A 22,735-nucleotide genomic window follows, 5' to 3' on the forward strand; every position below is an offset into this window, starting at 1 on the left:
CATCTTCTCACCTTGTTGGAGGCCATGTCGCTGACGGAGCGGTACGTTTGGATGGTTTCCAGCTGATCCAGACACCAGTCCAGCTCCTCCATGGTCTCCACGGCCAGCTTCTGGTAGGACTCGTCTGGACAGAGACACACAGAAAGGGGGGCACCGTGAAAATCCTGCTGCACGGCCACTCCAGCACAGCTTGCCAGACGATCCTTCATCCTGGGCTCGCACACACATATGCACACACACTCCCAGACTGTATGAGAGAGTGAGAGTGGGTTCTTCTGAGCGCTAGCTTTGAGAGATTTCCCCTCCTGCTCGCTCCCTCTCATTGGCCCGGTCCTTGTGGCTAGGTGATACTGTCTCTTTGGCTTCGTGCCCCTTACTCTCACCCCCTCCTGCCTCTCTCGGTGTCGCCCTCTCTTTGCGTGCCACTCTCACTCATGTCTGAGAGTTGGCTGTGGTGGGGTGATGCAGCCTCTTGGCTCTGTGCTTCCTCATTTCACTGCCCCATTTGGCATCTCTCTCTCTCTCTCTCTCTCTCTCTCTCTCGTCCCTTCCCCTTTTTATAATTTCTGGCTTTTGTAGGCTCTGATGTTAATAGAGAGGAGACAAAGGGTGTTACTTTGCAAAGCTTGCTGTATAAACTTGTACACACACACACATACACACACTTGCAAAAATACATGTATAAATAAAAACTACATGCACATTTTAAGACACAAATATTCACTATATATTCACAGTGATTTCAATGGAAATATACAATTAAGCTGCATCTTAATGATTTAATTTATTCTAATTTTTATTTTTTACTTAGGAGACCATTAGGTTTCCTAAATGCCATTTTCTGGAATACATTTTATTAGCATCTTTATTTCAAACTTTAGTAAATTTGATTAATTTCTGTGAATCAGATTCATTTGCATCACTCAAAAATGCTCACTTTTGCCCTGCATGGCATTTTTACATATTGCAAAATAATAAATAAAACTTGCAAAACCGTTTATAGATTTGGGGGTCAGTAGAATTTGTTTTAAAAGAATGCATTAAATTGATCAAAGCTGACGGTAAAGACTTTTAAAAACTTCTATTTCAAATAAATTCTAAGAAGAATCAAATAAAAACAATTTTAGGATCAAAGATTCCTAAAAAAAGTATAAAAAGTAATAAATAAAATTAAGCTGCATAGCTGTTTTCAACAGTGATAATAATAAGAAATGTTACTTGAAATGCCACTTGCTGAAAATTCAGCTTTGTCATCATTACAATTAATTACATTTCAAAATATATAAAAATAGAGCTATTACATTTTATTAATATTTCACAAAATTACTGTTTTTCCGCATTTCTGATCAAGTAAATGTAGATTTGGTCAGCAGAAGAAACTTCTTTCTAAAACTATACAAAATTCTTACCGACCCCAAACTTTTGAACACTAGTGTGTTTGGGAAATATTGCTGTTTGTTGTTATATTGGTGCATATAAAAAATATATAAAAAAAAGAAGAAGAAAAAAAAAGAAAGAAATATTCTTCTTTGTGACTTGACTTTGTATACATTTTTTCATTTTTAATGAGATTTTTACAATATTTTGCTTTTATATTAAACATTTTAAATCTACTTGGAAAAAATACCTTTTAAATATTATGAGATAAATCAAATAGTGTCAAAAGGCTGAAAGGGCTATACTGTTCAACCCAACAAAAGAAACAAAAGCAACAAAAAACACATTTACATACACACAAATGACACAGCATCACGTTTTATCATGCGCTTAAATTAATGTCAAGATGTACGTAAACGGGTCTGCATCATTCCTCGCACACCACAGAAATGTATGAAGCATAGGCGTAAGCTGTGTGTGTGGGTCTTGTTAAAGCATAGATGTGTTTACAGTAGAGGGGAGTTTGGTGAATCGGTGCCCTGTGGCTTTGGGATACAGACGAGCCCTTGTGCGCCTCTGACTTTGCTGTGGTGGGTCTCCTAGTTGCAGACCAACACAGCAGTAGAACTTTAGCAGGGCCCTGTCGAATGATACTTCTCTCTAATCTCCATACGCTCAAAGCCACACAAGCATATTTGTTCTCTGAACACCGGGAGAAAAAGCTCTTTGGTGTGGGTATTTCTTTTTTTCAATTGTTTTAGTGTATGGAGAGGTACCTGTAGACTACAACACCAAGAAAATGTCGAAAAGTTGGAAACTGGATTTTTTTTAAGGAGATTTACATTTTCACAAAACCAGTTTTATACCTAAAAGAGAGAAGCTAAGCATAACCACATTTTTATATTTCTGAAGGAAATGTGAATAGTGCATGCCCATGAAAAACTGCCATGATGCTAGGGTGTGTGTGTGGGTGCCAGAGCATTGGTATGCAGTTGCTGAGGTGTGGTCTGAGTGGTTTGTAGTGCATTGGTATATGGTTGCTAGGGTGTTCTGGGTGGTCGCTAGGTGGTTGCTTACTGACCCAAGTCAAAAGACCACCCTCAAGTCTCTAACATTCCTGTCTCTAGACAAGACTCAGGTCCCAAAGTTAAATCCAGTTTTAGCTTTAGAGAATATTTACATGAAATACTTATGTATAATTATAATTAATATACTTAGTTTAAACAATCTAATCTAAATCAATCTAAATTATTACTGAATTATGTTTAATAGAAAAATAAAGACATAAACAATACAAAAGCAGCTGTAAATAATACTATTATATATCAAGTGATGGATATATAATGAAAGACAGAACGATAGATAGAATGATAGAACGATAGAACGATAGATAGATCGATAGATAGAACGATAGATAGAACGATAGAATGATAGATCGATAGATATATCGATAGATAGAACGATATATAGAACGATAGATAGATCGATAGATAGAACGATAGATAGAACGATAGATAGATAGATAGATAGATAGATAGATAGATAGAAAGTGCAATGGATTTTACTGCAAATTTGTCACCCTTTTGACTTGATTTAAACATTACGGTAACAATTAAGGTTTAGTTAACTTTATTTGTTATTGCAAAGTAGAGTTATGGTGTAAAGTTTATGTGTATTTTGAATTTAATTCACATTTCTGCCACCTCTCATTTCTATCCATACACCACTCTGAAAAGGTGATGTGCACACAAGTCTTGGGTCTGAAATCTGTCATTATGAGGCAAATCATGTTTGACAGGACCAGTGAGGGGTCTGACCACATGTGCGTAAGAAGGGTTTTTCCCCATTCTCTTCCTTCGAGACATGCACAACAGAGAGACGCACAAGCTCCGACGGCCCTAGCAGATTCGGAAAAAGGAGGCATTGGTCCAGGAAAGATGCGGACATATGGCCATGCTGCAGTTGCCCAAGTCTTGGGTCTGAAATCTGTCATTATGAGGCAAATCATGTTTGACAGGACCAGTGAGGTGTCTGACCACATGTGCGTAAGAAGGGTTTTTCCCCATTCTCTTCCTTCGAGACATGCACAACAGAGAGACGCACAAGCTCCGACGGCCCTAGCAGATTCGGAAAAAGGAGGCATTGGTCCAGGAAAGATGCGGACATATGGCCATGCTGCAGTTGCCCACATACCATGAGGTCATCCAATTACAGACAAAAGGGGACAGATCTCATCTAATAAGCTGCCATTACACATCCACAAACAAACAAAAATAATAAATAAATGAAATAATGTGCATTAACCATGCAGTTACATTTCCCGAAAAGATGGATATGTATTTTGCCGTTCATGTGATCTCAACATGGCAGCCACCATGAGTGGGCAACCTGCCTTATGTAGAAGAAAATTAAATGTAAATGAGCATCATTTTAATATATTTGTAAATTAATTTCCTAGGTGCAAGTACTTTTTTCTTTAGGCATAAAACCTTTAATTATCATTTCTCGTCACAACTAGCATATCCTTGTTTGTGTGTGAACTTGACTTGCATCACTTAAGGACAAGCGTAGGTGTGGTGTTATAAGAAAAAGTATCAGCATGCCGAGAGGTTGGGTTTTGCGGCCACAAACTGTGTTTGCATATGTGTCATTTGAGGTTACTGCAGATCACAAATATCAAATCATGTCTTCTGGTCGTTTGAGTGTGTTAATGTCATGGCTGAGCGCTGTGCGCATGTGTGTGAGCTGTCTGATGTGGTCTTCTTGGTAACAGCTGTGTGTCTGTTTCCCTGATGCGCATTGAGAATTAGTTGAGAGCATGTGCTTACATGTGTCATTTTTTCTTTCTCTCTCTTTCTCTCATTCCTTCATCTATGCCCCTCCTGAATTCATGCGAAGTGTCTCAATGATTAGTCAAGCAGTGGAAGGATAAACTATAGCATTTCCAATAAAAAGGAAGCATGACGACTGACATCATCTCAAATCTCAATGAACCTACTAAGAAAGCACTTCCTCTGGTTCTGATTGCAAGACGAGAGAGAGAAATAAAAGAAAGAAAGAGTTGGGGAAATTCTGGAAAAGCTTTTTGTAGCCAAAGGACATTGTGAAAGAGTGTAACAGAAGGGATTCTCTCTGTGAGCAGAGAAAAACTGATGGCTTGCTGAATTTAAGGAACACAAACAATATCATTTAAATCACAAATATATAATTCAGATAAAAAAAAAAAAAAAAGAATTATGTAGCTATTTGGGATTGGAGACTCTTTACCAGAAGATTGACTCTTTACCAAAAGTCAGTACATTATTTTAATTTATTTAGTAAAACAAATCATTAACCTTTATAAAACATGTACTGGTAATTTAAAATAGGTTCATATCTTCTTCCATACATACTTTTTAAGAGTAGTCTGTCTAGTATCTTTCTATGGAGCTTCTCAACACTGTCATCTTGCTCACTGGTAAAATTCTCTGTAAAGGTATAAAAATAAACAGAATTCAATTAAATCCAAAATAATTCTCTTTGGGTTTGTGCATATATTACTTTAACAATCTGTCAAGTCTGTGAGACCATAAGGCAGGGGTGTCAAACTCAATTCCTGGAGGGTCGGAGCCCTGCAGAGTTTTGTTCCAACCCTGCTGCAACACACATATCACATAGTTTTCGAATAAGCCTGAAGGACTTAATTAGTTGAATCAGCTGTGTTTAATTAGGGTTGAATCTAAACACTGTAGGGCTCCGGCCCTCCAGGAATTGAGTTTGACACCCCTGCCATAAGGTGTCTTGTTTGCCATTGTACTGTAGGTTTTAAAGGATGCTCAAGAGCGCCCCCTTTGTGTCCATTATGCACCCACACTGGTGTGGACCTCACAGTGAAATATTGTCCAACAGTCCAATGCAGTTTTTTCAGGATTGTGAGGCCGAAAGTGCCAGCAATTTCTGACATTGTTTTTTAACCTCCAAAGAGCCATACAGACAACACAATGTACAGCAAATACAGGAGCTTCATTTCGGAGTCTTTAGCGTGGCAAAGAAGCACAGGAGGATCTTGATTTTTCTAAGTGAATGTGAAAGAGAAATCTGTAATTGAAACTGTACACAAAGATGATACTGTGCTCATTTATGATGCCATAACCTCTCTCAGCAGATGTCACGCACTTTTAAATGCAACAGTGGATCATCATAGAACTATGTGGGACATTCCCTGAGTTCATTTTATGGTGGTTTCAACATGGCAATTTTCTGAGAAGCATCAAACTGGTTTAAATAAAATGTTTTCCATTAGGAGGCAGAAGCCACTGTTTTGGCTCTGAGGACTTCAACAACAGACACATTGAATAAACGACGAGTGCAGGAAAAGACCGCAGTGAGACGACCCGGCCACATGAATGGGAGTCCTCCGTAGAAGTTGAAATGGGTGCTTGTTGAATTGGGCATGTCAGACCACACAAAACACGAGACTTTGAAGCCAGAAAATAGCAAAGAACCACCAAATGAGCAATGAGTTACTGAGGGCCAAGTTTTTTTCCTTAAAAGGTTAGAATATGTTACAAATAATTCAGTTTCAGAATTTCAATGTTTAATTGTTAAAACATTACATTTTTTTTGTTCCAGTTTGTGATACAAACCTGGCCCCATTTCTATGTGTGGGTGTGAGAGAGACAGATACCAAATTCACCCAAATTACAAGGCCTGTGTGTTGAAAAACAGCTCCGACAGTTCTTCTTTCTCCATCACGGAGCTGTCCATCCACCTCCCTAAAACTATTCCAGACATATTCCAAACTGATTTACAAGGGTACGCTTCAGAATCAAGAACTAAAACTGGGTAAAATAACTGCCAAGAGTGAAACGACAGGATACGCCATGGCACACAAAGAACCAAGCAACAGTGGTCTAAAATCTTCTTGATCCAAACCATTCTCCTCATTCCTTACACACATTTGTTCAGTTATAGTCAGAATCGCCCCTTCACCGCAACACATATATGGCATCTGCAGGCTAAAAAACTAACATTTGCCCAATAAGGCAATGAAAAGCATAGCAGGTCTTAAAAAAATCAGTTGTAAACACAGGTAGAGCTAGAAAACAATAGATATCAACAATAGGTCCATATTTGGAGTTGTAATGGTTTTCATGTTCACTATCAATATTATTACACTAGTATTAAGTTTCATTATGAAGGTGCTGTCACATTTGGCATTGTTCGAAAAATGTCTGTCCGTGAAATCCAGTCATTTTAATAGGAATCCACATGATCAAGAATTATGTGTGAGGATGAAAGATTACCACAAGGTTTTGCAACAGGTTCAAGTTGTTCATGCAGATTCCCTGTATTAACCAACAGAAACCACCTTGTATTTAAACTGTCTTATGTGTGAGCTGTGCTTTATATATTGCTACATTATTAACAAAAGACAACAGACAATTACTATACAATTATAATATTCTGAAAGCATTTTATTACCCCTGTTCTGAAACATACATATGTTTATGAATCCTTTAAGCTTCACAGAATATTGAATTTGTAGAAACTGATTGGTTGATTTATTGTATTTATAATAACTGAGCAAAAAATGAGTAAAACAAGTTAATGTTTGATTTGACTCTAGTTAAAGATGTTAATGTCTCTAAACTTTGTGTAAAATGGTTTACAATACTTTCCAGATATTTTCGATATGTTAACACTTTAGATTTCCGTGTCTATCCAAAAGCAAATGGTATGTTCACTTTACGTACAAACACATAGAATCCGAATGAGATCACTCTGTTGACAGTGGCATTTGGAAAGTTCCAGATTTGTTCAATTAAATTCAGAATTGATGAGCAGCATTTCATGAGTCAATAGTCAGTTCAGTGAGGGGACGTGGGGTAAGCGACCACACAACATCCAAACTTGTATTCACGAGGTCCTGGTGGTTAAATTGAACATACATACACAGGGAAGGCTTTGTCCTTTCACCTGGCTTGAACCCTGCCACCAAAGTCTAGAGTATTGATAGACCTCAATAGGGCTGTTGTCAGTAACTCGCTGACCCATTCCAACCCCATTACCATAGACTAGGAAGCCAACATAACCCAATTAGCTCTAACGTTTGTCAGGTTTGGTTTTTCTTTCACTCCTACCATTACTGGAACAGTCAACGAAGATTCCTGAGGGAATCTGAGGTCAACGGCATATGATGATGTGCAATGCTAGAAGAAATTCACGATGGATGTTTTAATGGATACCAGCTGGATTTTTAATTACTTTGGAATCGTAGCCAGATAATGGGTGAAATTAATTTAGAAGTAAACATTACGATGTTCTACCCACAAGGGCAGAGTGTTACTGTCGCATACTGTATGTGCGTATTTGTCACTGTATGTCACTGACACTTTATTCTTTTAGCATTTATAAGCAAAAATTTATGTTTATAGATGTTAAGATTCTTGTAGCAAATAATCTGATTTAAAAAAACTCAAATATTGCTTCATGGCCACTCTAGTTTGAAACAACCCTGCGGGTAGCAGTGCTCTTCCCGCAGTGCCCTTCAAGGGTGCAAAAATGCCATTTGTAACTTCATCTGTGTTCAATAAACAAATCCATATGAATGAAAGAACTAGGGTGGAATAAAGTGTGGCAGAGGGGAGTTGGGTGGAGACGACTCATTACCAACTAAAAGCTAAAAACTATTTTACAGCATACACAGCAATAAAACAAACCTGCGGCCATCATGTTCACCACTCTGTTCCGTGACTCTGGTTTTCAAGGAAATAGGATGGACAGGATATGTTAGATGCACAGGAGAGGAAGACAGAAAGATTTACATTCAACCTGTCTTGAGCATCCCAGCTCATTCACCTGTGATTTCCCATAATGCAACAATGTCAACCAACCATTCCGCTGATAAATAAAGCTAAACCTAAGGTTTAGCAACTTAAACGTACTATTTTCATGCTGTGCTTTTAAGATTAGTTGAATTTCTTTATGCTTAACAAGAATATCTTTGCGAAAGTGAAATTTTCACAATAACAACAACAACAACAACAACAACATATATTCCACCATCAAGCTGGCAGCAGACAACTTACTAGAGATAAATAAAGGAATAGTTAATCCAAAAATTACACAAAATGAGATGTTGGGTAGAATGCCAAGGCTACTTGTTTTCATACAACAAAAGTGGATGGATAATTAAAAAATTACGCCTTTAGATGTGAACCAAATGAAACTGGTTCAGGCATATCATGGGACCAGTCTTGATACACTAAATTTGAAAAAGACACCTGTAAGTAAATTTTGAAAGATATAAGAAATTACTTTCTGTAAATGGCTCCGGAAGACGTATTCATCTGTTTCAGTCACACAACTTTTCCGCTCATCTGGCATATTTATGACCATCAGCGGGGCAAAGTAATGGCAGTGAATACAAAAACAAAAGAACTGAGATAGCAAGAAAAAAAACTGTGATTACTGGATCACTGGATCCATACCAGGTCTCACAAAACACATGCCCTAAAATATCTAACATGCATGGACATTTTTTACATATATACTTAATCCACAATCAATTTCCACATACCAGCAGACTCTCCTCATATATGCAGAGGAACATAGACATGGATTGTGGACTAAATATACAGTATATAAATGTTAGAGAACATTAGATTTGGTAGGGTTTGTGCTAACCTGAGATTTGTAAAAAAAATAAAAAATAAATAAAATAATAATAATAATAATAATAAAAATTGGATCTATGCTCAGTTTGCTCACATATTTTTGGATCTATCTCCATTACTGTGCCCTACAGTTGGTTATAAATATGGTGGAGGAGTGGAAAAATCACATGACTGAAACAGATGGAACATTGTGTGTATTTTATTTACTTTTTGGAGCAATTACCATTGATTTGTGTTGTACAGAATATATATTTTGTTTTCACATAACATACCACATGACAACATAATATGTGTGTGAATAAACCAAGACAACATTTCATTTTTGGGTGAACTAATCCCTTAAGTGAAAGTTTTGAGCAGTCAGTATAGTATAATAGTGTGTTGTCAAAACTGTTCTCAAACCTGGAAAGTATGCTTATGTCGGAATGAATGTTAAAAAGCCTCTCTAATGAAAGATAACTAACAAACCTGTTAGTTCACCTGCATTGGCATAAACAACTTCCAATAAGTTGACTCACACATGTTTGTATTTGTGACTTATTTCCTCATTCAGATTTTCTGAGAAGGAAATAAAACTTTGAGCCACTAATGTCATTTTTTGTCTTAGTTCTCTTAAATAACTGCAGACTGTTTTTCCCAGCTGTCCATAGAAGATTTAAATCTGATTAAAACACAGAAACAAAAGCATTTACTCCTAGCTCTCTCTCTCTTTCTTTCTCTTTGAGCTTATTTGAAGACATGCAGGCCATTTGGCAGGGTTGTTCATTGGGGAAGGGCAGTTTGTCTGCTTTATGGCTGTACTGACGTCAATGGCATAACTCAAATAGTTAGCAGGGTGCATGCTTCCAGCTTTCAAAAGCTGCACCACAGCAGAGCCAATGCAAAAACCCGAGACAGACTTCCCTTAGACAGCAGTCTCAGCTGACATCTGTTCTTCTCATTGAATACCTCTCATCTTAAAATGTATACATTTGCTTATAGATTAATCAACACTGTTGTCTAGATAAAGCCTGCTCATATATAAAGGAAAGCGGTAGTGCATTGATTATCTAAGATGCTAATCCCTGACTGACACTTCACACTTTTTGTTTTGAGACTTGAAAGCATTAGGTCTACAGACTGACAGCAAAAGTCATGACTCTTTCTAGCTTACTCCAACATTTGACAGATTGACTAACCCATAATATCTCTGCTTTTCCAGCTATGCCCCTTAATCCCTGTGGGTAAAGATAGCAGTGTTTTTGAGCCATAGACTACTTGCTCCTATTGGCATGATTAACTCTGCCTGAGTTTGTGGAGACACTAAAGTCATTGAGAAAAAGAGTCAATAAAGAGCACCGAGCTCTTTGCAATTACAGCAACAAAATGAAACTGACATATTGTTAAAGGCAAGCTTGAATTCCTGCATCACTGATTTTAACGGCTGTTAGGGAGTTTAAAGTCAGTTTTAAAACACTGTTGGATTCACAAACTGACTCTTGTTAACATGGGAATCAACAAGTCAGTGCTGGTAACAGATGCTGAGGTTCAACACAACTCCACATGCCAAATCATTCATCTTGAGATATGCGATGTTCAATAAACCAATGTCCCACAAAGGGCGCCAAACTATAGAAAATCGCTGTTTAATGGTCATTGCCAACTCAATTTCATGAGAAAATGTAAGTTTGAGTGGATCTGGCTGCCGAGAAAGCTGTGGATTCTGAAATGGCTAATCAAACAAACAATCACTTTTGTCATGTTATGACAGACAACAGAATCACGAGGTGGTGGCAGGGGCGCAACTGCAAATTTGCCTAGGGGTATGCAAGATCAGTGTTGGCATATATTCTAGCCCATAATACTAACCCTCACAGAAAACTGGCTGCAAGTCAGTGACCAAAAGCCCAATAACTAGCTTGTGCATGGAAGGATACAAACTCATCAGGAGTGAAACAATTGTGAATCCCCTCCCAAATTCCCGAATTCCCGAAATTCCCGAATTCAATACCAAAAAATAAATAAAAATAATAATAATAAATAAATTAAATAAAATAAAAAAGACTGACAGACAGTAGAACACATTATTTATTTTTTAAACACATGTAATATTGCTCACCTTTCAGGAGGCAATTTTTTTTTATTATTATTAATTTGCCTCAAAGTTATTAATATATTTGTATATTTTTATATAAAATGAGAAAATTGTATGTAAAATTCACTTTAAAGAGCACATGCATTTTTTTTCATTTTTACTTACAGTATAGAGATAATTCATTGAATATTTGACATGTTTAAGTGGAAGATTTCTGAAAATAAACACTATTAAAATAAAAAATGTCATGGTATTCCCACTATAACCAGTAAATGGCTGCAGAGGATCTCTCATTGTCTCATTTACCATTTCCACCCTATAATATTGTTTTTTTTCACATGCTTTGCTTTTGGGTTTATATTTAGACATTATCAAATCACTATTATAACATTTAAAATCACTTTTTTTGTCATAGTTCAGCATTGTTTTGTACTGAATAATGAAGTAGCAAGAGTTTTTAAAAAACTTGTCAGATCTACATAAATGGTCTACTTTGAATACAAAACGGCAATTTTCACGAAAGTTGAGTAGTTTGCATCCTTGTTAACAAACTTCTCAGTTTCTCTCAAATGTAAATCAAACGCCCATTCATAAACATATCACAACTTTTTATATTGAATATTTTTGGAGCAATAGAGATACTCAGAAATGAATTCATATTAGGATTGACTTCATGACTTTTGCAGCTGTGGTGTGCCAACTTTGATCTTACTTCATGCAATTTTTTGTGTTTTGAGCACCCGCATTCAGCTTTTGGCCTGTTGGATGCACGCACTTTGGGAGTAATTCTTTATAATGAAAAGTAATAATAGTAATAATAATAGGGTAAGCTTACCACTCTCTGTTCACTTGGACATTGTTGTTGCATTTTAATGCATTGTTTTTCTTTTCCCTTTGTCGTTTTCTGTTATGCGCCCCAGAATGTTTCCCTCCTCTATTAATTTTGGTCATGTAACTCTGTCTGTGACAGTAATGTGTTGAAGGGTGAATGGTTGATATGTACTAAGTTTATAATAAATACATTTTTTTTTACTCATTACAATGCCAAACAACCATTAAATAAAAATATTTAATTACATTATTTTTAACAACTAAGCATTTGATTATTCATAACATTTTATTAAAGAAGATTTTCACAAAAGGATTTTGGCAAAATGGTGCCCCCCTCCGGGTGGCGCCCTGTGCACTGCATACCCCCTTTTTGCGCATCTGGGAGGGGATTTCATATGAATTTGTAAAATGTGATTTGTACAGAAAACATAATTTAAAAAAAACAAAGTTCCACCCCTAAACCTAACTGTCAGAGGGGAAAAGACTGTATGAATTCATACAAATGAACCACATATTTGCCAAAATGTACACTAGTTACACATTGCCATGAGAATGTGTTGGTCATTGCCTAAAAGATATTCGTTGGTTGAGGCATCTAAATGGAACCAATGATTATCTCTAGCTACTAACACAGACACAAACCACAAGAACATTTTATGCAAAATCATATTTACATACTAAAACATTATAATATCCCTACATTATAATTTCAGATTTATTTGACTATTTAAATTATAAATATATGTACATACTAAGAAATTATCTAAATGTCTTGTACTTGGTGAGAAACATTCCTTAAATTTCTATAAAAGTATAACAGATTTGATTAGATAAAAAACTGATAGAGAACGTTGAGTTATGTAATATTCCTTGGAGAGAAAAAGGGTTTGTGCTACCATTGTAATATATCAGCAAAAGAGTTTAGGAGCCCGTGTCTCAACAGACCCATGTTAGTCCTTCAGTACGAGCATCTGAACAATCCAAGGTGACGTCTATGGTGTAGCATATATAACATTTATACAGGCATTTGAAAACACCTGTCTTTAGAATATGGCAGGAGGTTTGGTCTTATCATTCATAATTGTGGAACCATGTGGGGTGACTTATAACAGTTCAGAGTGAATCCAGCTGCTGTTAACAACCAAATAAAAAAATATATTATAAATGCCATCTGTCAGGATATCATATGAGCAAAATGGTGCATCAATACATAATATAGACGTGCATGACGCACTTTGCATGTTACAATCTACTCCGATAGCTTAAACAATCCCCTTTGTGCAAAAAAACACTCCCCTTGCTGGAGACCAGAGGTGTTTAAAAATATTATTGATGAAGTCACGCCGTCTCTAGGGGTCTTGTGTGTATAAACATGGTGCAGGGCAGGGATCTGAAGCCAGTTTGGCACCCAGCAGTGGACCAGGGGCTTTGGGAAGAGAGTGTGGCATTCCACACTTTCACACACAGAATCAACACACACTCTAGACATCAGTCAGGCAGTCGAGGCTGTGATGACATGTACACATTTCACACAAACACACTCGCACACATCAGTCAAGTCAGCTAGTGGTCAAATACCAAAGACAAATGCAGATATGGTCACATAGACACACAAGCCACACACACAAAGGCCCAGGAGAAACGTCTCTAGACTCAACAGCTACATTACAAGGCCCTTACTGGGTAAGGATGTGGTGTACTTAAATATCACTGACCCATGGTCTTCCAGCCTCAAAGGCTTCCATTCTGTTGACGTTTTCCCACTTTATTGCCAGACCCTGCCTGTTTGGGTGGGCTGTTGCAAGAGCGGTTGCTATGGCACCCGAGTCTGAGGTACACTAGATGATGAATGGAAATGATTTGACCAGAGGTGCCATGTTGTTTTCAAGAGGTTTCTACTATAAAGTATGTAGTTCCTCTTCTTGAATGAATATGGCCGAGAAGTTTTGGTAGATAAATTATTTATACTGTTGGGTCCAAAAGACAAATACCCTTCTTTCTTTCTTTCTTTCTTTCTTTCTTTCTTTCTTTCTTTCTTATTTCTTTCTTTCTATTTAGTTATTTATTTATTGCACAAATTTAGTTTATTAGTGACTTATAAATAGTGCAAAATCTTTAATGTTTTTTAGTAATTTGTCAAACATTTTCTTTATTTCTTTTTTTTTATTCTCAAAATCTTAAAATTGTATTTTAAGATTTAAATTACATTCCAGATTCTGTCCAGGGACTACAGATGTTTATTCATATGCACTGCCGTGCTAAATAAACTAATAAAAATAAATACAATTAAATTTTATCTCAAACGTTTGGACCCCACTGTGTGTCAAGCAATACTGCATGCCACCAACTAAACAAATATCGTGCACAAACACATGAGTAATGACGCATATTCTAATGGATGGATCCTGCGTCTTTTTTATGTAATAAAGAGATGCAAAACAACAGAGCAAACCAGGTATGCGTGTTTTTGCATATCCGTGCAAAACAAACAGGAAGAGTCTGTCTTTCTTCCTGGTCATAATCATAAAATGTCTTATGATGGTCTTTCCTGTGGTAAATGAGCAAGCAAATGGAAATACAAAGCTCATTGTTTGGAGCTTTTCATAATCTTCACCTCTCATAAAGACCTTCCTACACCCTGGGAGCTGTTGTCTTCCATAAAGCTGTGAGCTGAATTTTATTCATGTAGTGTTGGCAAATCAAAGAAGGGGAAAAAAATAATAATATACGCTCATAAACCATCATTCATTTCTGTTAAGATGGAAGGGAAATCTGAGCTCATGCCTCCAGCTAACAGAGGAATTAGCCAAAATATTTGTGGCTGCTCAGTTTCCAAAGTCCCCTTTCAATTTACAATATTTCCACTCGTGTGCAAGCTAAACCTGCAGTTTCACATGTGAGGCATTACCTCTCGTGCCATTCTGAAGCATGACCCCAACAGCCGTGACGATGACACTGACGCAGGTTGTCGCTCCCTTGGGTGGACCACTATAAAGACCACCATTATGATATCCAGTGAAAACAACTTCCAAAAACACCCCTGCCAGATAATACCAGATGGGGAGTTTGAGAATTTTGTTGAAGCTAAAGCTGTTAACGCTAAACTCATTAACCAACAAACCCCTGCCAAGGAAATAACTTCAGAGGGAATGCTACCCACAACATTTTTGATCAGAGATCACATTTCACCCTGTCAATCCTAATCTAAACCATTAAGCCCAAACAAGCAAGCCATTCCTCCAGCTCTGACGCAAAATCAGATTTAGATGAGCCACGTTCTGATCTTTTCCACTTTATTATAAAAACACAGAAAATTAAACTGATTCAGGTTCAGCATGAATAGGTTGCTATTGACGTAAGCATCATGGATCAAAGCTCGAGTTGTGGGTTAAGCTTGGACGTGTGGCACGTGAACCGCCTGCACACATATTCAATAACTTAAGCGCACAAGAGTGCTGAGGGGAGAACTTGAAGGGATTTCCCAGAAAGCATTCCCAGGGCATTTCTCCCTAAATACATCTGAAGCCTGTTGAAAATGACCAGAAACCATTAGTATTTAATGAGAGTTGTTGATTTTTGGAAAAACGTGAAAAGACTAACTATGTAAATGAGCTGTCATATCATCAAGTGTCAGCAAGACTGCTACTGTGAGAAATGCTTTACTGTTCTATAGTGTATTCTGCATTGTAAATGCACAGAAAAATTAACACTCCCCGAAAAATAAAATACAATTATGCACTACTACAACGTGCACATCAACTGGCAGACCTACTACAAAATCATCTAAAACAAACCATACAAATAATAAACAGGAACATTTTGCTTTTTTACAGAGACAATATTACTTAAAGTAACAATGCAGTCGGAAAATGTGGGGCAACTATGAGTAACTTGTTCTGAAATGGTGACAGTTCAATGAAGAATTCAACCTAAATATAGACCTAGACAACCATTACTGAAAGTGACAGAAAAGAATTTCCCCCTGGGGAAAAGGAAATGGATAGTTACTGGACATAAGAGTGACTGCTCAGCAAGTCTAGCACAAACAAACATGCAGAACCTAAAATTGTGCTGTGACTGGAAGTGTCACTATATCTAGCTCATGGAGTAGATACTATAATACAGCAATGGCAGGAAATTATCTCCACGGCAACATTGTTTGGTAGCTCTTTCAGGGTGAATCGCACACTGGTATCATTTCAGATTAAAATTAATTGCACACTGGTCAAGGTGCCCTTGACCAGCGCTTCCTGGCACCGTTTGGGTGGATCTGGCTGCTGGGAAAGCCATGGATTCCAAAATGGCTAAGCAAACAAACAGAATCACTTTTGTCAGGTTATGACAGATAAGACAACTTTGAAGTAAAGTAAAGAGTAATTAAATAATTTTCAATTGAGAAGCGCAGGTAGACTGTTTGCCCATTCAAAAATAAAAAAGACGTTTAAAAACATGGCATTTCATAGCACACAGATGTTTTAAAGTGCTTGTTTTTGACTCAAGTGGGGAAAGTCAGCCAGCTCGATCCCACACTAGGCCAGTCAGCTGATAAGAACGTTATCAGCACTGACCTTCTCTAGGTATTCTGTGAACACATTATAGCTGTCAGTCATGTGGCTTCTTATGTGCTGCAGACAGCACTATTCTGTTGTTACAGTTCCTCAACTCTATAATCTTACAGACATATTTATGTTTTACATATGTAACAGTAAGCTTACCTTATAACTGTATGCGTGTGATAAGTAAACAGCCATTCATTTGCGCATTACCCCCTGATTATCATTTCATTCGGCTGGCACAACGCCCGAATGAATGGCATCTTAAAAGTGTCATGAAACATTCTCCCTCATCAGTCCTCAGAAAATTCATAAAAGTTCCCATAAAAGTGTTTCAAGTGTGCTTTGTTTAAGTTCTGAAGGTATTCATGAATTCATGTATTGCTGAATCTTCAAAAGTACTGAATATGCATATGTATATAAGCAGTAAATGTTGCAAAGTAAATGTTTTGAGTGACGTGATGAGTAGATGATTAGATCTGTCAGATTATATGATTATTTTTAATGCTAATACACCAGTAAATGTTTCAATGAAAAAAAATTATTTAATTTTAAATTATGTGGTTTTTTTAATAAAATGTGAACCTTTGCAGGCAAGCATATTTATAGGCACATGTAAGGTGTGCATGCTATATAAGTTCACTGTGTGCTTCCACACCCTGAATTATGCTCTATAACAAGTAAAAGTTTTATCGTAAAGTCCTTGAGCACCAAGATCAAGGAAGATGAGAACAAGGAACCTAATACATTCCCTTGCATACATTCATAGTTTGTGAAACAATAATGATACTAACAAAGTGCCATGAACCCTTCTACTGGCTCTGCCCGAGGTGACGCAATCATCATAAATGTTGATGTTTTCTGTAAAGAAATATGTACGTGTGGAGATGTCAGCCGTGATTTAATCTCATAGAGTAAACTATAGTCAAACAAACACTGCTACTGTATTTTTCTCTGAAACGTATCTCTCACAAGCCATAAGATAAAAACCCCAGGGTTAATCTGCCTTCTCTGTAAATACTCTAGATGCTGATCTATGATCAGTTCACAAGATCCAAATCTCCTCCTTATCTTGTCCTAACCCTAGATTAGCTGCTGCAGTTGTTAGCATGTCTGCTCTCCTCAGCATGAAGCATGGCACGGTCTTACCTGTGACTTTCCTGAGCTCACAAAAACACTGAAAACATTCCCATTGCCAGAGACAGAGAGATCCAGAAATTCTGGCCATCACAACAAATTCCTCATACACCACAAATCATGGACAAACGAACCCTTAAAACACACATAAACTAATGTGGAAAAACTCATTGGCTTATATTCTGCGGATGCTATAGTCACAAAAGGAATGCACAATATTAATTTTCACCTCTCAGCTCATTGTATATACAATGTAACAAACCACAGGCACCTGATCCAGCAGTCATAATGAGCGTGTGTGTGTCCGTATCAGTGTGTGTTGAAAGAGAAGACAATGGTATTTGTCAGTCTACATCCTATTTTCCCCATTTGGTCATTAAGCCACAGACAAGTTCATCTCATGACCTGCGTGTGTGAGGAATTAACACTCGCACACTGAAAAACACCTCCTGGGTTCCGGAGGATTCCAGCGGTATGGGAAAAACAGGAAAAATCTGCGCTCTCCTTCCTGCCCAATGACCCTGTTTGTATGACACAGGAGGCAGTTTAGGTGCAGGCAGTAAGTCAGTGGCTCCGTCTCATTGTCTCGGATATGGTTACATCACTACAGTCCTGCATGCATTGGGGGATTACATTGTGAATGGGAGATTACTGTCATTGTTTTCTTTCAGATTAGTTTGTCTTTAAAAACACGAGACACAGGGCAGTGGAGGGCCCCCCGTAAGATCACCTTTTTAAGTTTAATTCCTTTTAACCGAAATGTCACATTTTTACTGTGGTGTGTTGTACAAGATGCAAGATAAGATGCGAGGTGTGTGCGCTAACACGACTATCTACCTCATGTTTACATAGAAGCAGGGCAGAGAAATGATAAAACACGATCCGTGTGAACTGCCTCTAACAGTCATAGAAGCGATTTGGAACTTTCTACACAGGAAGCAACTTTCTGCCACAAAAAGTCAGACTCACTATTAATTTCAATGAAGTTTGACATTAGCATGTAAAGGCCCATTCACACCAAGGATGATAACTATAACAATAATTATAAAGTATCATATTAATTATATGTGAATAGGGAAGTCCTCACCAAGGCTATACTAATAATGACACAATGGAACGTTATTGTTGGAATCAGTTTCAGAGCAATTTTTATCAGCTGATGAAATATATGATAAACGATAAAAACATTGACAGCACTTTTAGCAAAAAAAACAACAACAAAAAAAGTAATTTTTGTTATTCACTACTTTCTGGTATTGAGTCAAGTTTCTTTTCTTTTTTTACTTTGCTCATTACAATGCATTTCAGGATTGCCTTATCTGTTAAAAATACATATGGGGCTGCCTTTGAATTTGGCTAAACAAGGTGTTTTAGGAAGAAGCATAATTTAGAACAACCTCCACATCATAAGCAATTTTGATTCCGTAAAATATTGCCTCTGTAGGCAGCGCACTACATTTTGGAAAAGAGAAAGTATCTATGCTTTTGCAATGGCAGGGCTTTTTTTTTAAACAGAGATAAAGGGACTAATCTGAAAAGAAAACAATGACAGCAGTCTTTAATTCTTATCATTCATCACAAAAATGTGATTGAAAGTAGATTAGACCCAGAATAATTTACACTGCATTAACCCACAGGAGCTTATAATTCCTATTGGATATCCTATTGGACTTTAAGGAGTCATGAAAAACCTCTCCAAAATTATGGGCCATTTATGTTGTAAACAAGTGCATGAATTCTGCATGACTAATGCATATTTTCAACATAATTAAAAAGTATGTATGAGGTGAGTATGTATGACATTTCACTCAACTGGCAGCATAATAGCAGGCACTTATCAGAGACCGATCAAGCCTGAAGAGAATCAGGAAGTGAATATCAGTCCACCTGGCTTAAGAGGAAGTCAACAAAGCCGCATTCAAGCTGACTGACGTCAATCACAACCCACCGCACCTGACAGGAACTCCTACTGACTGCATTTCTCATGATCTTAGCTTCAGTAGAATGCCACTTACTACTTTTCTTCTGCATTACGCACCGAAGACCTGGTACCTTTTGCTGTAGGCCAGACTTAATGCAGTATGGCCTGATTATTCACGTTCATTATTGATGTTACAAGTGCATTTTCAGCCTTTTACTGAATCTACTCAGTGTTACATGGAGCTGAACTCATGTCCCCTTTATACTTTTTCCTACTGGAACAAGAACATAAATGAAATACACACAGAGACAATATTCTATATCCCCTCTCTTCCACTCTATTAGATTTTTCCATCTTTCCTAGAAAAATATTGTTTCAACTGTGAATGCAGCATCCTAATTACAACCACCAAACCAGACTGTACAGGTCAAATACCAGCAATCTATAGTCTTTGTACTAACAATTTGACCTTTTCTATACATTTTCGAGCATATTTTTCTTTCTATGACACAAATGTCCCCCAAAATGCTTTCTGAAGTTCGTAAACATGTTTTATTTTGGGGCTTTTGCCATTTTTTATTTATACAGATAGTAGAGAGGACAAAGGGAATCATTTGCGGAGAGAAAATGTGATCAGGACTTATTACTAATCTTATTACTTTTTTTCACTGCAAAAATATTTTCTTTTCAAATATTTATTTGTTTTACAGTACAATGTTATACTTAAACAAGAAAAAATACATTTCAATGGGGTAAGTGGGGTATCCTGATTTAAGAATGTTTAGATATTTTACAGAAAAACAAGACAAAATTACAGTGTACAGTACTCTTACACAAACTTTTGTCCAAGCTAATTTTGTTTCATAGCTTTTGAGTTAATACATAAGGTTGTGTTACAAGAATACAGTCAATTACAAAATATTCTTGCTTTTCATTAAACAAAACCTGCTGAAGATTGCATTTTTATGAACACTCTTTTTTCTATTTCTCCTCTAAACGTGAACACTCTCTTTCTTATTATTCTTCAGAAATGACCTTAGAACAACCAAAAAGGTTTTCTTGACATTTCTAAGAAAACAGTTTGGGCTGTATAATAGAGGCTCCAGTGAATGGCCTTGTTCTGTTTAGTTAGCATAGATTACAGTTTTTCTGAAATCTCTGTCTGGCGTGTTCTCTGATATTACATTGGGAGCCATCCTCAAGGACAGAGAGTGAACTATGAGGAATTTTCCCACCCGTTATACAAAGCCTTCTGCTGAGGTAGGCCTGTTGTTCATTGTGTTATTATATTTGGCAGGTGTGCATGCATGTGAGAGACCAACAAGTAGCAGCCATGGCCTTTTCCTATAGTCTAACACGTTTTGTGCAACTAGACAAAACAGCCACTAATATGGGCACCATGCTTGAATGTGTGTGTATGTGAGTCTACTAAACATTTCAACACTGCCGGGCCAATCAGCAGAAGCTGCTGTAGAGATGAGTGATGATGAGGGATACAAGAGGGCAACGGCGTGGGCAGTCACGTAGCATGGCAAGAGGTCTCTCTATCATTAAAAATATACTTAAAAACACAGCACAGCAAAACACATGTTTACAGGCACACACACAAACACAAACACATGATCTTTAAGATGTAGTTAATTTAAAAGCATGGGAAATGCCTTTAATCTAAAGAGTAAATACTGAATACCTAGGATTTCAGTAAACAGTGCTTGATCTGTGCATAATGTTTTCCTGATTCAGATGAACTTTTTACAACTTTTTAAACAAGAAAAAGCAATATTAAGGATAGAGGACTAGTATTTTATATCATAGCAACAGTTTGAAGTTAAAAAAGTGATGTATTTATGTCTTTCACGCAGATTTTCACTTCAAACGATGTTACTTGATGGACTGGATTCTTGTGGATTATATTATCAGCTGTTTGGACTCTCATTCTGATGGCACCCATTCACTGCAGAGGATCCATTGGTGAGCAAGTTATGTAATGTTAAATTTCTCCAAATCTGTTCCGATGAAGAAACAAACTCATCTAAAACTTAAATGGCCTGATGGTATATTTAAATTTTCATTTTTGGGCAGACTATTCCTTTAAATCAGTTTGCTGTTAATATCATTTGTAATTTTAAAAAAATCGGAAAAATGCCAAATATACAGATTTTCACTAGTGGTCTAAGATTTTTGGACCCCATTTTCAAAGGAAAAAGGAATAAATCCAGCACACTTTCCCTACTTGCAAATGTATTAAAAATAGATTTATTCACAGCGTTTCGGTCCTATGACCTTCATCAGGCATACACGACACTGATGAAGGTCATAGGACTGAAACATTGTGAATAAATCTATTTTTGATACATTTGCATGTAGGGATAGTGTGCAGGATTCATTCTTTTTTGTTTTGATGTTTGACCTGTTTTTAGTATCATATTAATTATATGTGAATAGGGAAGTCCTCACCAAGGCTATACTAATAATGACACAATGGAACGTTATTGTTGGAATCAGTTTCAGAGCAATTTTTATCAGCTGATGAAATATATGATAAACGATAAAAACATTGACAGCACTTTTAGCAAAAAAAACAACAACAAAAAAAGTAATTTTTGTTATTCACTACTTTCTGGTATTGAGTCAAGTTTCTTTTCTTTTTTTACTTTGCTCATTACAATGCATTTCAGGATTGCCTTATCTGTTAAAAATACATATGGGGCTGCCTTTGAATTTGGCTAAACAAGGTGTTTTAGGAAGAAGCATAATTTAGAACAACCTCCACATCATAAGCAATTTTGATTCCGTAAAATATTGCCTCTGTAGGCAGCGCACTACATTTTGGAAAAGAGAAAGTATCTATGCTTTTGCAATGGCAGGGCTTTTTTTTTAAACAGAGATAAAGGGACTAATCTGAAAAGAAAACAATGACAGCAGTCTTTAATTCTTATCATTCATCACAAAAATGTGATTGAAAGTAGATTAGACCCAGAATAATTTACACTGCATTAACCCACAGGAGCTTATAATTCCTATTGGATATCCTATTGGACTTTAAGGAGTCATGAAAAACCTCTCCAAAATTATGGGCCATTTATGTTGTAAACAAGTGCATGAATTCTGCATGACTAATGCATATTTTCAACATAATTAAAAAGTATGTATGAGGTGAGTATGTATGACATTTCACTCAACT

At 36.8% G+C, this 22,735-nt stretch overlaps 1 protein-coding gene across 4 annotated transcripts in view; it reads right to left on the reverse strand.

Moving 5' to 3' along the window:
- Window positions 1–22,735, reverse strand: part of LOC107591166 (cAMP-specific 3',5'-cyclic phosphodiesterase 4B-like) — a 147,209-nt gene that overhangs the window by 12,967 nt on the left and 111,507 nt on the right. For all 4 annotated transcript variants that reach the window (XM_016280224.1, XM_016280223.1, XM_016280226.1 and 1 more), the window contains one exon: window positions 12–124. In XM_016280224.1, coding sequence (XP_016135710.1) covers window positions 12–124 — 113 coding nt within the window. The remainder of the gene's footprint in view (window positions 1–11; window positions 125–22,735) is intronic.

This window comes from Sinocyclocheilus grahami, unplaced genomic scaffold, assembly GCF_001515645.1.
Source record: "Sinocyclocheilus grahami isolate Dianchi unplaced genomic scaffold, SAMN03320097.WGS_v1.1 scaffold138.1, whole genome shotgun sequence".
NCBI lineage: Eukaryota > Metazoa > Chordata > Actinopteri > Cypriniformes > Cyprinidae > Sinocyclocheilus > Sinocyclocheilus grahami.